We start from the raw sequence: 17,809 nt of genomic DNA on the forward strand, positions 1-17,809 counted from the left end.
CCTCCATGGCTGAATCGCCACAAGTTGCTCCAGCATGTCCAGGTTTTATGAGCATGTCTTTAAACTGGTTTTGCCTTTTGCTGCCCAGTGCATTAAGCAGAGCATTAATAAATGTCAAAGAAGTGCTTAACTAAAGCAGATGAGTATCATTGCCCTTCTTGACGAACGGGGAAAATGAGGCATTGCATCCACGCTAGACCTGGGAACTGATTTTGTGGCTCCTGTGCCTGTGTCCTCTCCCAGGAGCCATCGCCACCATCGTAAGGAAACACCACCACCCCTGCAGCGACATGCCCCGCCGGAGGAGCCTGCACCCGCAGCGCCTGCCACTGCCGGGGAGGCACTCCCACCCGCCCGCCCATGCCCACAGCATTGCCCACTCCACACCAGAAATGCCACATGCCAGAGAGAGGGAAACACTTACGTCTCCAGTGGGATCTTTGTCTGTGCCCTGGCAGAGGGCAGGAGACAGAAGAGCCAGAGCATCATCCACGGGACGGCCCAGGGCCCCATCCTCCACATGCCAACCATCAGCAAGGGGACTGGCCGGTGGGATGCGGGGGCTCCCCGCCCTTCCTGCTGCCCCGGGGAGGGTCCCACGTGGCCCTCGCCATGCTGCCGAGCCGGGTCCCCTCCTGCTGCGGGGCCGAGCCCCGGGGTGACCCCGGCTGCCTCCGCCCCGGGAACGTCGCTCCTGCTGCCGGGCACTGTCAGGGGTCTCCAGTGCAGGGCGGGTGGCCAAAAACCTGCCGGGGACCCTCGTCGGTGGGCACCCCTGGGTGCGGTGTGCCTCTGCGCCCCGAGGAGCAGCCGTGCTGGGAGGGAGCTCCGTGCTGGGAGCTGCAGCGGCTACATAATCCCCCGCCAGCCCCTTAATCCCCTCACTGAGCAGCAGCAGCCACAGATTTAGAGAAGTGGAGTGGGATAAAATCACCCGGGATTACTCTGATTCCTGAAGACGGGCCTCGGCTTCTCCAGCCGGAGGTCAGGCCATGCCTGCTTTAAAGGGGTCGCATCCACACCCCCGAAGAAAACCCCCTGACCTTTGGTCTCTGTCTGGCAAGCCTCCCTGTTGCACCGCAGGATGCAGGAGGGCCACCCTGACACCATCTCCTCCCCACTGCGGACCCGGGGTTGGGACCAGGAGGAGCGTGGGGCATGTGGTGGGCTCCTGCAGGCACTGGTGTGTTCGTGCCATGCCGTCACTTCATGCTGAGGTTTGCAGAGGACTGACGAGGCCAGGAAGAGCTGGCGCCTTGGCAGCAACCAGCACAGGTCCTGCCGAGGTGCTCGTCCTCCAAGCCATGTCTGGGGACCTCACACAGGCGGGAGGAGAGGAGGGAAAATGGGCAGTGGGAAGCAAAACCAGCACGAAAAAAAAGGACTCTGCCGGTTAACTGATCATCTCCTAATGTGAGCTATTATTTATTAATAGTTGAACCTCTCCGTTTGGGCAACATTCAATTGAGATTGCCATCCTCTCATCTGTGTCTGGAGACCAATGAATCAAAGGAGCCCAATAGCTGAACTTGATGAATAGCAGCAAGTAGCAAACTGCATGCTCAGATGAGGGGCACGCTATATAAGCTCATTATTATCACGAGAAGTATGAATTATAAATAACTATAGATACAGCAATGGAAAGATTATAAATGACTAGAGCGACCTGTTGAACAGCTTGACTCTATGGCTATGAATTAACCCGTTTATTAGCGTATCTTCCAATCATCTTTTGCACCTTTACAAATGGCTTATTTAATATAAAATGCAAAGCCACGATAGATGGCTAGGTTTCTCGTAAGAATGTGGAGGGGAAAACTGGCTGTCAAAACACTGAAGTAAAACTAAGGCATGTATTATAGATGTGCTCCTGAGTGCCGCATTGGTGCCGCACATTAAATGGGATAATAGAAGCGGCAGAGGAAATATAGAGAAGGGAATAAAACTGTGAGATGTGGAATAGAGGTTAAAATGTATGATGAAGAGGCTGAAAACCCAGGGTGAGCAATTAAGTAATTACGGGAGTAAGTCACCTCAGGATAGAATGGTTTCATCATTTATCACAATTTTTACTCCAGATTGAGTGTCTTTTTTAAAGTTACGATCACGTTCAAGCAGAGGTGGTGGGCCTGAAGGGTGGAAATTTCCAGATGATGTTCTTAAATCTGTGTAAAAAGTTACATGGGAAGGTTGAAATGCTTCTTTCTGACCTTAAAATCTACAAAAAATCAATTTCTACAGACACAAACACTCTAGAGACAGTGCCTTCAAGGTACCACATGGCTGTACAGCAAATGCCATAGTCAGCATATGAAGGCAACAGGCAGAGCAGATCTGGATCTTCGTAATGCATTTCTCAAATGGCCAAAATGCGGTGGGGGGGCTCTTGCCCTGAAAAGGGGTACATGCAGACCCAGATGGCCCCAGGGGGAATCTGGACGTGACGACAGTACAGAGAAACATCTTCCTCTCAGAAATGCTCATTGCAGGCAAGGGGTGCAGCGTGTTGCCCATGGGAACAGAAGGAGCTGATCGCCCTTCCCCTGACTCTGGCCTCATGCTGCGGGGACTGGGGACCGCAGGGCTGTGCTTCTGCTGCCTCCTCCTTCCTCTGCAGCCTGAAAAGAGGAGAAGATTGCTCTTAGAGGGGCTAGGAAGACTGACCATCAAGGTCTGATTTCTCCATGTTTACCACGATTAAAAATGAGGGGTAGCGTCCAGGGTGGCAGGATTCCCTGCCTGGATATTTCAGGGAAGAGATGATAAAAATTCATGTTCTGAAAAAAATCTGAAATGAGAGCTGAAGGCAGGAGAATCAATGTTTTAGATAGCATTTTCTTTCCACTTTGTAAGAAGCCATAAGCAAATTGTTATTGTGAGTGATTTTTGCAGGATCTTTTCACTAACCCTTCTAGCCACTGTGTGCTATTTGCAGCTGGGACCCAGTTTAATCCAGATGGGTTCTGGCAAGAGCCCTTGTCTGGGTGTGTTTGGAAAACCCTGAAACACTGATAGAAAAGGCAATGAGACACAGTAACATGCTGAACTGGGAGATCCAAATCCCTTTATTTGGATTTATATCTCATTTACTGGATATATCTCACTTAACCCCTTAATGATCTAAAGTTGCAAGGGAGTGGGATTTGAAGACAAAAAGAAAATAGCACGGAAAACTGAAAAACCCCAGGTGACTGGAGGGCCCTTAAGGGGATTAGTGTGCATCCAGTTACTTCTGCAGAGCTCAGCCACCACAGCATGCGAACACAGTTGGAGTACGGGGAGGAGATAAAGGATGGCAGGGTCTAACTGGGGAAAAAGAAAAATAATCCTGTGAGAAAGAATGAAAGCAAACACATAACAAGGAGTGAGAATTCAAAGCTGCAAGAGATATGAGGTGACTGAATACAGCAAATTAGAGCTAAATTTGCAAAACCATGGGGCAATAAAAAAATGCCAGTGCGATTTTGTGCTGTATTCACAGGCAAGAGGAAGATTTACCAGCTCTATCCATTTCTGGTTTGACTAGAACCCGAGTTCAGTTTGGATTATCTTGTTATGAGAAGATACTGGCAAGAAGATACTACTCTTGTTGCCAGGAGGTTTATCAGGCTGAAGCAGGTCACCAGAGACACCACTTCTCCATGGCACACATGGTACTGATCTCCCAGTTGGCTCATGCAGTGAGGCAGGGGTGCTCCCTCCTATTTTCTGGGTACTCTGGAGCAGTGTCTCAGGGCCCACATGGAGCGAGCATCAGGATCTTTTTCGCACTGTAGATATCAGGACTGGGGAAGAGGTTGCAAGAGATCAGCACTGACTTGTTTTTCATTCTGGAGACACTGGGATCTTGCTGTGTGCCTGCCACCACCCCATGCCTCAAAGCAAGTCTTTGCTCCGTCATGATCCTGAACTTACAACATCTGGGACATAATTGCCTAATAAGAATTATTTGCTTTCATTTTGAATAACTTAAAACAAGGCATGATGGGAATAAACTATGCGGTCTTGTTCACAGCAGATGCGTTTGTCTGCGATCATAGTTTTGTGCCTCTCATTATCTCATTATCTCTAAGGACTCCTTAGATAAGTATCCGGGTACAAAAGTTCCTTTCTACCCTGGTCAAACATTCTGCTTGTGAAACTGCTCTCTCAATGGTGTTTGAGTTGTGTCCTGTTCAGGGGATATGAGGACGATGTCTCTGGCCTGCCTGAGTGGTTTAGCTGTTCCTCGGGGTGGTTTGGAAAGCAGTCGTGCAGTGTTTTGCCAATACTAGATAATCCGATCTCCCTGTCCCGGCAGCTGCCAGGAGGAGGGGGCCCTTGCCAGAAGCAGCAATGGAAAAGCACTTTCAGTCGTGGTTTTACTGGCTGGTCATGCAGATCTCTTCTGATCAGGTTTCAGTGCTGTGGAGAGTTAGCACTCGCAAGCCGAGTTTGCAGAAGTGTGGATTTAATAGCTGCGCGGGGATGGGGAAGAGGGCTGCAGGCTTGCTTCTGCGCGAGTGCTGGTGCTGCATGGCAGACCCTGGCCTGGGTCTGGCAAGGTGTCCCTGCAGCTGAGCGCTGCCATCCCTCCCCGTTTAGTCGCATCAGGGCCTGTGCAATGCCAGCTGAGCTCCGGGAAGACGCAATGCGATGGGGAGATGGTGTTTGGTCTAGGACTGGGTTGGCTGCATGACTGGCAGCGTGCCTGGGATCTGGGAAGTTTGGGTTGGCATGACCTGAATGTGTGCAGCTCTGGGCGGTACTGGGTGAGCACAGCCTCTTTGAGTGCTCCTTTCTCACCACAGTCACTGTGGGAAAATGATACCTCCCTCACTCGCAGGTGTGTTTTGGGTTAAATTAGTTGCTTTTAACACTATCTGGGTGCAGGGACAATGCTCTATGCAGTCTGAAGCTGTGTGCGGAGGGGTTCCTTTGTCATCGGAGACCAGGCTGACGAGTGCCGGTGGTCACAATGAGACCCTGACATGACTCCATACAGCAGGTACGCAAAAGCCTGTTTACCATGGGAATGCAGCTAATACCTGGATACGTGATACCTCACTAGGATCTCTGTAGAGCAGGACAGGTTCACCCCGGTGTAACATGGTGGGGATATACAGAGTTGTACACTGACTGACATGTAGGCAGGTATTATACCACTGACTTTCTTCATTTCAGGTTGCCTCAGGAGCAGTGAATAATGGGTGAATATCTGGCCTGCAGAGCATCATCGGATGTCAGCAGGATGACTCGGACCAAATGTGTCCTTTTAGACCTTACATTCCGCCCGGGTGCTCTGTAAATATCTGCCTGGAGACCCATTCATCTGCAAGCTGCATTCTCTCCCCATTGTTTACAGAAGCAGCTATATAGGTGTCATATTAAGTAATGCCTTCGGCTGGTTACTTTGCCTTTTTTCCTTTTTACTTTTTTCCACAGCATTTTATTTTTTTTTTTTTTTTTTTTTTTTGCTAGCAGCATTTTAAACCCTCATCAGGCACAGTGTTCTGAGCAGCAGCAAATTTAGGACATGGAGGGAGACACCAAGGGAGAGCAGAATGCACAGGAAACAAAGAGCACTGAAGCATCTTCCCACCATCTCTGAAGGCAAGGCAAGAAACAAAAGAAAAAAGAAAGAAAAAGGAAAAGGAAGAGTAAGTGAAAGCAGATGCTCAGTTTGGGGAGAACTGTGAGCAGACAGCAGCTTTCCTGGGTGCTGTCACAAAGGCACCCAGGGTGAAAGTCAACTTTATCCTTATCTCTCTACTACCAAAGGGTTAAACTTAATCTTTTCTATTTCAAGTTCACATGACCTGAAGGAACTTGATTAGGAGGAAGGGAAACCCCATTTTAAAAGAGATTAAAGCCTTTTGTGATAAAGTAGCTGCACTAGAACAGCTTTTTCGAGGGAGGAGACTTTTCTTCGTGGGGAGCCCCAGGAATTGCGGTGCCTCAAGTGACCAAATAAACGATACCACTTATTCTGCTAATCTCCACAGCCACAAAGACACTTGACTCAGTGCACGTCTATCAACATCATTTGTGTTGCCAAATCCTTTGTATTAAATGCATGATGCAATGACCCTATTCAGAGGGCACGCTACAAATACCTTCTTCTCCCTACTCAGTGTGTTAATAAGGATTCAGGATTTTGCAGGGTTATCAGGACAGAGGTATTTGGGCCAAATTAGGGTTGTTCCAGCCTGGCTGGGTTAGAAAGAAGAAGGGTCACCCCTCCCATGTGTTCCCCTGTCAGGGTCAGCAGTTGTTGGGGGGGGGGGGGGAGTGCAGAGATGAGTTACTTGCCTTTGTGGTCTAACTTTATGGCCTCACCTATTTGCTGAAATCCTGATGGGGATTTATTAGGTAACGGCTGTAGAAAATGTGCTTTGGAAATGCAGGGTGTTCTCTAATTCTCTGCACTCTTGCAATGGGAGACAGTGTAGCCCCTGGGGCTGGGGACCATCTTCTCGCTTGGCAAGTGATCTACGGGGCAGAGCAGCAAACCACTCCGCTTTGCTCCCCTCCCCTGATTTATTTGGATCACACTGTCAGTGGTCTAGTGGTTGGACTGAGCCCACAAGGATGTTTTATCTGTTCCCCAGCAATGGGGCTGAGTCAGGGAGCCAGCAGAGCTGGGCTGCAGCACTCTGCAGACCTCTCTGTAGTGATTTGGGCATTAAACATCTGCCTGTCAGGAAAAATGACATCAGTACAGATGAGCCGACTATCCCCAGTGTAGCGTCTGTGGGCCACGGGCTCTGTGGCTGTGGGTTTGCACAGTATATACAGCAGTCATGCCTGATCCCTGGGGAAGCTGCTGCGTGGTACCGTAGCGTAAGTAAAGGGCAATGTCTAGGCAGAAAGCCTTTTTTATCTTTTTTTTAAAAAATCTTTCAGAGGTTGCCTGTTAATTTTATTTGTTTTGCTGCTGATACTGAGTGTCCAGGCAAGACCTATTGTAGAAATGCGTATCAGCATTGCTGGAATATTCAGAACTCAATTAAACATCTTAAAAGTTTGATTTTTTTTCTCCTTCCTTTTGATTTCACAGAAGGGAGAAGCTTTGCCAAAATTCTGGGTCACAAATTACAACATTTCATGCTTTTCTCCTTTGAAAACAGGACTATTTTTTTCCCCACAAAAATCAGAGGCGATCAGTTTCAGTGTGAGTAAAGATAAAAGCTGGGCTTTGGATACATTTTACCACACATTGGTGTAGGTGTAGATAAAAACAGTCCATTCTTTCATGAATATTAATGAAAACATGTTTTGTGATTCTAGGCAACCATCAATTGTTATTAAAAATACCCTGACAGTTTTGAAGAAGAGAAAGGGGTGGGGGAAGGGTCCGCAAGGCTTTCCACATCCGATTAAGACCGTTTTGCAGCAGCCCGCAGTTTGCTCCGCAATTACTCTGCAGCAAGTGTGAAAGGTGTTTCCCTGACCTACGGCTGCTCAACAGGCTGACGGGGAATGGTCTTCAGCCCATCTGAGCACAGCAGCGCCAGAACTGTCTCCTTTTAACCTCTGGTTACAATTCCAGTCACTTCCCGTCACCCTAAATTGCCTCCAAGTCCCTAATTAGCTCGGTCACCTGCCAACTTCCCTAACACACGCTCACTCTTCCTCCCCTCAACATCTGACAGCATCTCGCTCAGCGAGCAGCCTTCAAAGAGATTTCCCTTCCACCCCAGGGGTTTCGTGCTGTGAGCCTGCCCTGAAAGGATGAAGATACAAATCATGTGCCCAGAAGGATCATTAAATACCTTCTTTGATTTCCTTCAAGGAGCACAAATTAGCTGAGGAAGCAAACCAGTGTATTTCTTGCTAGCAGTTTTGGTTGATATTTTTTAATCCACAGCAGCATGGGATGATAGAGCCGGGAGCCCCCCGTGGTGGGTGAGGTCTCTCCAGGTTGCAGCCATCTCCTCCCGACATGGGTGCAGGCCAAGGAGAATGTCCATCCCCCAGGAAAGAGTGGCTCACGAGGATTTAGCCTGGTCTAGGCACATAAGTTATGAGAGCAAATAATCTCTCTCTTACTGCTGGAAGGTGTAACAGTGTGCAAAGTGTATGTCTGAAAAAATCAGTTCCTAGCAGCCTCACTTATTCTGCTTCCTCCTGCTGTTGTCAGCATCTGGGCAGCATGTGGGACACTCAATAGAGAGATAGGCACAACTTGGCTAACCGGGGACAGAGCAGTCTGCAGCACGCCTGAAATATAACTAAGAACTGCATTCACTGTCCATGACAAAAAGTGGAATTCAGGATTACTAGAGCTACAGATAAGTAAATAAAGCATGCATATGTTGCAAAAAAGAAAACTGAAATTCCAAGTTGTGATGTCTGTCTAAACCATGTGCCATTTGCTAAAGAAGCATTCCATCTGCCTGCTTTCTGCTTAGCACAGCATCGAGGTTGAAGTTAACACCTTTCTGAGCCAGAGGCTCCTGAAGTTTCCAACAGAGGCCAAACAGTTGTGCCCCAAGGGATTCCTTTTCAGGAAACCTGATGTGCATAACGTAGGCAGAGCGGCACTGAAATCTCATTAGCAATGGTTGCTTGCTGCAGCTCTGACCTTACCTTAATTTGTTCAAGTGATGCTGGAGTTAATTGGCATTCTCAGTTTGGAGTGATTCCCTTTTCTAGTGGCAGTTTAAACCTGAATCTGCTCTGCTTACCAGGCCTATAAATCCCCTAGGAAGAAAAAGCATTACCTGGCTCTTCTTGTACTCTAATGTACAGTCACGCACTCTGACAGCGACTAAGCTACTTTATAATAGCTTTTTTTTTTCTTTTGATGTAGGAGATGGTTGCAGAGAGGTGGGTGTTGGCCTCTTCTCCCAAGTGACAAGTGACAGGACAAGAGGAAATGGCCTCAAGTTGCTCCAGGGGAGGTTTAGACTCGATATTAGGAAAAATTTCTTTACTGAGAGAGTGGTGAGACACTGGAATAAACTGCCCAGGGAAGTGGTGGAGTCACCATCACTGGAGGTGTTCAAGGAACGTGTGGACGTGGCATTGTGGGACATGGTTTAATGGGCATGATGGTGCTGGGTTGATGGTTGGACTTGATGATCTTACAGGTCTTTTCCAACCTTAGTGATTCTGTGATTCTGTGAGCCAAAATGTCATAGCAGGCAGCTGTGAAACGGGTGTTGTGGCTTGCATGTCTGCTCCGAACACTTAAAACAGCCATTAGACCACGATGTCTTTGTCCATTTTCAATGCACTGCATTGCAAGAAATGAAGACCACATCTGAGAGACTGTGATGGATGGAGTCAGCAAAGCCGTTCTGGCAATGCTGACCCAGGAGCACTGGCAAACACTGGTTTGAAGGGGCAGGTCCCCGTGGTGGCTCTTGCAGGGTATGTGAGAGCTGCACCTAACTGTGAGGGAGAGGGATGCCAGCATGGGGGACCCATCACACTGTTGGTGTTGTGTCTCAGGAGAGCCCTGGGCAGACGTAGGTGACATTTCCGTTGCAGGCTGGGACACAAGTGCTCTCATCTGAGCAACCGTGTCTGTGTGGAGGTGGCTGCGACCCAGCAGCAGCGGTACGCTGTGCTGCACAGGGACCTGCCTTTTCGGCATTAGTGATGTACGTAGTCTGAATTATTATATCAGGCAGGTCATAATCAAGTTTTCCCCTGCACTTTCAAGCTATATAAGACTCTACTAGCTGCTGAGTGTCACCTACCCATGTGGAGCCCAGTGCTGGAGGGAAACCACCACCAAACACAACTTCTGGGTTTTACAGCATATGCTGTTATGCAGCCTTACGGTTATCTGCTCTCTGTCGCTGAGGCACAGGGCCAGCCACCTCTGCCAGGACACTCCACCTGCTCTCCTCTTCCAGCAAATTCCCCTTACTTAACTTTCACCTCCACCCTGCAAGCTCCAGCTCATTTAGGAGGTGAATTCCTGAGACTGGTTGCGGCAGGGTGGTAGGCAAGGCCAGAGACCTAACACTCCTCATCACACTCTGGAGATGTAACAGTGCCCAGGACTTTGCAAGTCCTTCACTTGGGCACCTCCAAACTGCACTGTGGCTATTGCCACAGTCCTCAATTTCCTGTCAGCTTTGTCCCATCTTTAAAGTGCCATAAGATCCCACTTGTTTTCTACAGGTTTTCCAGACCTCTGCTGATTTTTTTTCCTGTGTGCTAATGCCTGGCTTCACATCTACCAACAGCTGCTTCCTCCTCATCCACCCAGGCAGAAACAGATAATGCAAATGTTATTCACTCCCAAAGCCTTTCCTCCAAGGACGGTCTCCAGCAGCAAAGGGCAGGCTGTTGTTCTTTCTCATCTCACTGACACGAACATCTGCTGAAGGTGATCAGGAAAGAAAGGCGCTTGCTGCTTTCACAGTCCTCCCAAAATGCTGGGGAGAGGCCAGCAGGCTTTCACATACTGCACGCTGCTGGTCATACCTGGGCTAAAACACAAAAAAACCCCAACCCTAACACATCCAGTATGGAATAAGATGGAAGCCGAGGAGGTTGATGGAACTAAAAGCTCCTTAAGAGTTGATTGCTTAGGAGGGCTAGGAAAGCTGACAAGCTAGAATAGCCGTAGAGCCCTTTTCCTGCTTTTTGGCTGAGAGGACACCGATTAGCTGGATTTAGTACGGTGCTGCACATGTTAACCAAGTAGAAAATTGTTATTAGCACTAGAAAATTGCGAGTTGTGCGTATGGTAGTTCAGGGACAATAAGGTGTAGAAACAAATGCAGATAACGTGTTTGAGAGCACACAGCGAGCTCAATCTCTGTACAGGGGCTCTGTGTAGACAAGGTGAAAAGTTGCTGCGTCCAGGAGTCAGGAAGATGTTTTATTATCCACAGTGATTTTCAGCATTGCTGAGCAGCGCTGTGCTGGGCCATGGGCTTTCTCTGAAGCATGAAGACTGGTAGCAAAGGACAGGGGCAGAAACAGATCTTGAAAGCCCAATAGTCCAACCTATTCTGGCAAACTCGTGTTGGTGGGGAAGTAGCTAAGACATGGGAGGTTTTACCTTTTCCTCTCCCACTGGAAATGGACATTCTATTCATTCTGGTCTTTGCTGAAATGCCAGTAGCAATTGCTCACCTCTGGACAGACCATCAAAAAACCTTAAGGCTCCCATTGAGCTGCTGCAGTCATCTGGCAGAAGAAAAACATTTCTAAGGAGGAAATGCAACAGCAGCTTTGTCAGCAGCACGTCGCAAATCACATCAGGGACTCCGAGCAAAGAGCTGAGGGAAGAGCAGACGCTAATGGGACAGGAAGGATAATGGGAAACTTGCACTGACTGGCCTCTTTAGCGTGGTCTCTATTACACAGCTGGAGAGAGTGCATTTTGGAGGAACAGTAATTTATTTTTTGATCAATGCAGGAATTGCATATGAAAATACTGTTGCTGTTCCGTTCATTCCTGCTGGCTTTGTTCATTCCTCTGGCCTAGGACAGGCACAGGGCACACCAGGCTGCCACATGCCAGCCTGTGGGATGCTGCAGAGGAAGGGAGAGGGAAAGGGATTCCTGCTGAGTCATATAGCACCTGCAAAGGGAAAAAATATAACATCAGAAATCCCGTATTTGACAGGACCCATTTTTGGACACTAGGCTGCTGCTATTGCCTCTATCTGTTCCTTGCTTTTTCCAGTTTTCCCCACCTACACAACATGCTGATCTCTTATGAAGTGCTGCATCTGGGAAACAGAGCGGTTTGGGCTGGACTGAGGGATTTTTCTGTTTGCTGCAAACGAAAATGAAGTGATGGAGAAAGGAGCGAAGCCCCAGTGAGGCATGACTGAGCATTAGTCTCTGCCTTTGCCTCTTGACATCTGTGACCTCCATAAATCCGTTATGGAATGACTCTTCATGTCCATTTCAAATGGAGATAGTATTTCCTTCTCTCTCCTTTGCAAGGGTAATTTATACAAAAAGCACTTCTAGATACTTTGTATCTACCTAGCTATTTGTGTAAAAGCACTTTTAGAGCAATGTTGAAGACATAGAAAATACATGTAACAAATAGAAGTCCTTTAAAATAATGTAAGATTTTAATTTTAATTTAAAAATCACCACTTCCAAAGAAAGAGCAGTTTGCTTTGGGTTAAATATTGACCAGAGTGTTCGTGCCCCTCTGTTCTCTACCTGAACCTGCTTGTCTTCCCCACCCCACCATCTATACATTCAGACCTGCCCCCTCAGCACCAGTGTAATTAAACATGTTGTTATGGGGTGACCAAAAGAGTCCCCAACTTTTCGCCTTGTGTCACCTCCTAAGCTGGTATTTTATCTCTGAAATCTTCCCATTTCATGAATTGATTTCTTCAAGGTACGCACAGTAGCACTTGCAGAGTGCTCTGCTTTGCAAAGCTGGCTTTGCTTTGACAGCGTGACTATGTCTCAGAAACGAGTGCTTATTGTCTTCATCTTTGGTCATCTGGCTGGTTCAATGCACTTGACGCTGAAGAACATTTGTCCGCTGGATTTAGCTGTCCCCCACAGTGAGGGATTAGTTTAGTGTTTCTTCTAAACTTTAATGCTGTCTAAATTTCTGCTTTTATACAAGGAAGTGAAAGTTTTCTGGAACAAAATTGTGTTTCATTTGTGCTTTTCCATCTCTCTGCTTCCTCTTCCACTTTCCACACCTTCATCTCTGTCCCTACAGATGAGCTGAAAATTCCAAGCTTTCACTTCTGTTTATAATTATTCACTATCCTTTCAAAGACCTTACTGGATTTTCTTGTGTATATAGCCATCATTTCTTCATACCTCTCAGTCACAGGAGTTAACTGGAGACTTTTCATCTTCTTTATCTTTCTACTCATTCCTTCTACCCTTCCCTTGATGAAGGTCATGTTTTACGATCCCTGCAGGGACTTTTCTCAAGGATAACAAAACTTCTATTTGTTATAGGAGTCATCATCTTCATCTTTGATACTGCTGATATTGTCCAGACATTCCTAAGTTGTGGCACACACTTTTGGTGGGATGTGATCCACTTGAAAGTAGCACGTGGTGGTGTCTTGTGCTTACTCACATGGCAGACATGGGCAAACATGTCTCTGCGAGCGGCTCCTTTGGAGGAACTGGAGGTGGGGATTATAGGAATTGAGGCAGTGGTAGGGAAGAGGACACAGATTGCCTGGAAGCACTAGGTTTTGGCCTTCAGGTGTAGGGAAGGTGTAGGGAAGGGAAAGGCATCTCACAAGAGGGTGAGACAGTAGGGACAAGCAGTTGATTCTGCTTGCAAACATAGCTCTAAAAGAGATGGGAATTATACCTCTATTGCCAAACAGCAAGCATTAGTTAAGTATGGGATCCCTCAATTATGCTGTGATACTACAGCCTGACTGACCCTCTAATTCAAACTCTTGGCCACAGCTCGCTGCATCCAGAGGAGAAGCCAGGAGAGGGAGGACTTCCCTGATAATAACCCAAGAGGGGAGCCTCAGGCATAAAAAACCCCTTTCTTAGATGAATGAGATATGCAGGCACTTTTACTAAGTGGTAGGTCTGGGGCTACTGCTCTAAGTGGAAAGAAGGCAGCTGTTAGTGAGCCAGGCTGCTAAGAAGCAGTAAAAATGAAGGAAAACAGAGCTTTTGTTCCCAGCCTGAGTAGCCCTATGCTGGGAGTGCTGCCAGGAGCCTGCACGCTCCTTTCCTCTCTCCCTCTAAACGTTGTATTTACAGGCAAGTGCTGAAGAAAAACACACAGGTGAGTAGGTTTTAGAAGTGACATAATAATAATAATCTCTCTCTCTATTTTAGTACGCTTCAGAAGTAGATTTCAGGTATCAGGTGCAGAAATAGAGTACCAGTGGGTACCCACAGCTACATGGTGTAACTGAGATGCGCAGCAGCACAGTTCAAGGCAACGCACAGCAGCTCTGCATTCAGCACGCGGGCCTATGGAGCAGGCTGCCAGTACATGAGCAAGAAAAGCGTTAATATTTATGTAGGATCTAACAATGGGATTAGCATCCCTCTATATACACAGTAGCAGCTGTAGGACTTTGCCATCATTTCCCATAGTTCCCTCATGGCTTGAAAGCAGGCTACTCTCTTGCTGATAGTAAGATGTCATCCTTTCTATTTCTTGACTTTCATTTAGTCACCACATGCCAGAGGGTTTTTTCTTTTGACTTTATTGACTGGTGGTGTTCGTGCAGACACATTGTTCTGAAGTCAGAGCTTACTTTGCTTTTTGTGGAATTTGTGTCCAAATATAGTAAAAAGGGCTTTTAATTAATTTATGCCCCAAATGGTTTCAAAAATGTTTTTTTATTACATGTATGACTGAAGCTGCTGCTCTCAAAAAATGTGTAGTGACTTCCTATTGTGTATACCAGACGTTTATTCTAAATTCATTCTTTGGAAGTCTTTACAATGTTGCTCACCTTTTAAAAGGAAGAAGCGTGGCGATTACTTGCAACTCAAATTCTTTCCATAACAGCTATAAAGGTGTTCATATACTAGACACACTTTCTCCAAAAGCTATTCTTTAAAATGACCTAAAAGTCTCTTTTCTCTCTCACCTTTATCTTTCCAGTGCTTATTTCCTGCTTGTTTCAGTAGTTTTCTCAGCTACACATACAAAAGCAATATAGTTCCTGCATTTCTCATTCACTTCCATGCTGGGCAGATTTATATCCCAACAGTCTGTTCAGGTTTGATGTACCATCTCCATTAAATTTAAAAAAAAAAAAAAAAAAGAGAGAAGGGAAAATTCACCCAAACATCTGTGAGGAAAGGTAGGGGCTGCCTCTGCTGTCAGTACTGGTTCAGTACAAGGTGGTGGTGGGGAAGGTGGTGGGGAAGGTGTTTGCAACAGCTAACTTTAGCCCAGTCAATCTAATCTCCCAAACTAAATTAGGTTTGTCCTGAGACTTGCCCTCAAGAGGATCCTGTCTTTCCACTGGCTCTGCCGAGAGCCTGGAGAGATTAGACTCGTGAACAGTAGTTACCCTTTGTAGAGGTATCTGCAAACACTTTCATGGATTTCCACACAGAGCCAAGGTAGGGGACAACAATGAAGTCACATTTGATCTTTGTGGCATCTTCCAAGTCTTAATGTCAGCAAAGAGGCAAAGGCCTTTAGATCACAGTTTCACAAAAGCTTCAAGTCAGTTTAAGGCAGTACTGTAGCTCAAATCTCTTGCCTTACTTTCCTCTCCCCACATCCCATCCACTTATCCCCCCAGCTGCACACCCCTGTCCATACACTGATACAGGTGCCTGGGCTGCTGACCACTAAACTCATCTAGGTTAAAACCAACCTCGGAGTGGAGGGAGTCTTAACCTGGACTAATTCTGCTGCAACACATTTTACCATGTAGCCATCTTAATCAAAATAAAAAAGGAGAAAAATAAAGGAAAAAGAAAGGAAGGACTGGTGTGGGAGCAGGGATGAGCAGCTAGGAGTGGGTGGCTGGGATGGGCTGCCTCTTCGCAGCAGAGCCAGCTTAAAGTGTTTATAAAGCTCCAGCCTTTGTTTCTTCAGTGTCTTGCAGAACCACATTTTCCTCCTCCTGTTTGTATATGCCAAGCTCCCTCCTCCTATATTCCCAACTCAGCTACACACAGATTTACGTCTAGAGGCCAGAACAAGCTTGTTAAGAGATATCCATAGCAGTTTGGAAAAGGCAAGGACTTGTAAGAGTCTCTTAAAAGTCCTTAGGATTAGCAGTAAAGTTTACTGTAGGTTGACTGAGGATTAATTTTTTAGTGCACTATTCATCTTCAGGACTACAATTTTGCCTTTTCCTAGGTTCCAGGGATCCCTCTGGGTAAAGCTGCCGTCTCATAACATTTTCTAAATTAGACCCTCAAATGCTTACTGAAAAATGTCTTTTAATTTTGCCTTTTCCTCAGGACAGATCTCCAAGTTTGCTAAAATATTAAACTATGATTTTAATATCCTGAAGGGACAAAGATATCTTGAATACTCACTGCTGTTATGACTGAAATTCAAAGCTCAACACGTTCTAAATAGGCTGTCAGAGGAGACAAAGCATCCTGCCTATTCAGCTGCATCCTGCTCCTGGAAAATTTTATTTTGCTGTACTATTTTAATTATCCCCACTGCAGCTACAACAAGGAGAAGTAAATAGAGGAGCAACAGAGAGCTAATGAATAAAAATCAAATTAAGGATTTGAATTTTCTGTGAGAAGGGCCTGAGGAAATATTTGGATGCCTTCACTGAATGCTATGGATTTCCATGATAAACACTGACAGAGACTATGCTTCAGTATTTCACTTAGTTTCTACTCCTTGTCTCTCACTCTAGTTTAATAGGTATGGAATTTTATAAGGAAGTGGACAGTAGTTAAGTGGAAATACACTGAAAACTAATATCAGTTCAATGCTGAGACTGGGATTAACACATAAAGCACTGCTGCAACTTCTGGAATTCTTGCTAAGCCCCAGTTTACAAGGTATTTATTCTACTGAAAGAAAAAAAGAAAAGAAACAAACCCAGCAGTATATTAGGAAATACACAGACAATAAAAAAATACTACACATGCATACTGTGGAAGCGTCTAAAGCAGAGTTAATGTGATCCTTACATACCTTCTGATTTTCTGCTTGCTACCTTTTTTCCTTTTCCAGATAAAAAATCCAAGCCCAAAGAAAGGCAATCCTTACTGCTGTGACCTTTTCCTTTCCAAAGACCTTGCTAGCTTAAGGGCTCCCTAGTTCTAAGAGTATCTTAAAAAAATAAAATAAAATAGGGCAACCTGAGTGTTTAGAACCACTGTAGTTCAGAGGTGATCTGTCAAACCCGAAATAAACGTTTTGGTATCATGCATAGATTTGGCTGCATAAAGAGACACTCCCAGCTGATCAAAAGGCTATTAAACAAAACACAATACCAAAAGGCAGAGATGAAGTTTTCAGTATTACATGACGATCCTCCAGCTTTTCCATGGTACTGGAAGGCTCCGACAATATTTCTGGAAAAAGTACTTTTCTGGGACAGATACTTCAGTTTGCAGTAGAAAGAAGAAAGGGGTGCTGCACAGGTTGCACTCAAGTATGACTCCAAGCTCAGTCTCCAATTCCCAAATGCCTCTGAAGGAGCAGATCCTGCCATCTGAAATGGAAACCTAGACGACAAGTTTGGTTTCATTTTTCAATAGAATTCTCTCACTACTTTTCCTCTTCTGTTCATTGTCACAAAATTCAGTTTCTTTCTGAGCCTGTTCTATCTTCTTACCTCTGTTGTTCTTGGTTAAGCATGCAAGTCAACTAAAGCAGCATTCCCTTCTTTAGCAACTAACCTTCTTTTCTTCACTCCACAAAAGGCAGGTTTATGCCTCCTGAACAATCCCAGAAATCCCTTCTAGCATAATACAGTGGAAATCCAACTCCATCAGTGTTACTTGGTGTAAATGTAACCAGAAGAGAGGGCAGCGGGAAGAAAACTTGAATTAGCTCTGTCCTTGTCTGCTTTAAGATAAGCCTCAGCTTGTCAAGCACAGTGCCAATACTACTGTTGTCATGAACATCAAGAATTAACAGAAGATGTTTTAAAAAATAGGCCTTTAATTTTTGTAAATTATATGCTACTCTGAAAAGCAATAAATAAGGATGTTTTTAAAATGTCTACTTACCTTTTTTGTAAATAAAAATGTTTCTCCCTATCACAAACACAGCTTGAGATGCTTAAGGATTATTTTTACCCACCAATTACAGAAGTTCTACATGTCAAATGAGGTCTTAACTATGTGTCCCCCTCATCTTTAAATTGTACTCTCAGATAATCCAGCATCACAGACACCAATTATACATGTATTTAGTCTCATACAAACTCTTTTGTGT

The 17,809-nt window shown here is 45.8% G+C and overlaps 1 protein-coding gene across 1 annotated transcript in view; it reads right to left on the reverse strand.

Moving 5' to 3' along the window:
- Nucleotides 1-531, reverse strand: part of CACNA2D4 (calcium voltage-gated channel auxiliary subunit alpha2delta 4) — a 130,799-nt gene extending 130,268 nt beyond the window's left edge. Inside the window, exon 1 of the mRNA XM_059816262.1 lies at nucleotides 425-531. Within this exon, the coding sequence (XP_059672245.1) occupies nucleotides 425-531 (107 nt within the window). The remainder of the gene's footprint in view (nucleotides 1-424) is intronic.
- Nucleotides 532-17,809: the final 17,278 nt, after the last annotated feature.

This window comes from Gavia stellata, chromosome 4, assembly GCF_030936135.1.
Source record: "Gavia stellata isolate bGavSte3 chromosome 4, bGavSte3.hap2, whole genome shotgun sequence".
NCBI lineage: Eukaryota > Metazoa > Chordata > Aves > Gaviiformes > Gaviidae > Gavia > Gavia stellata.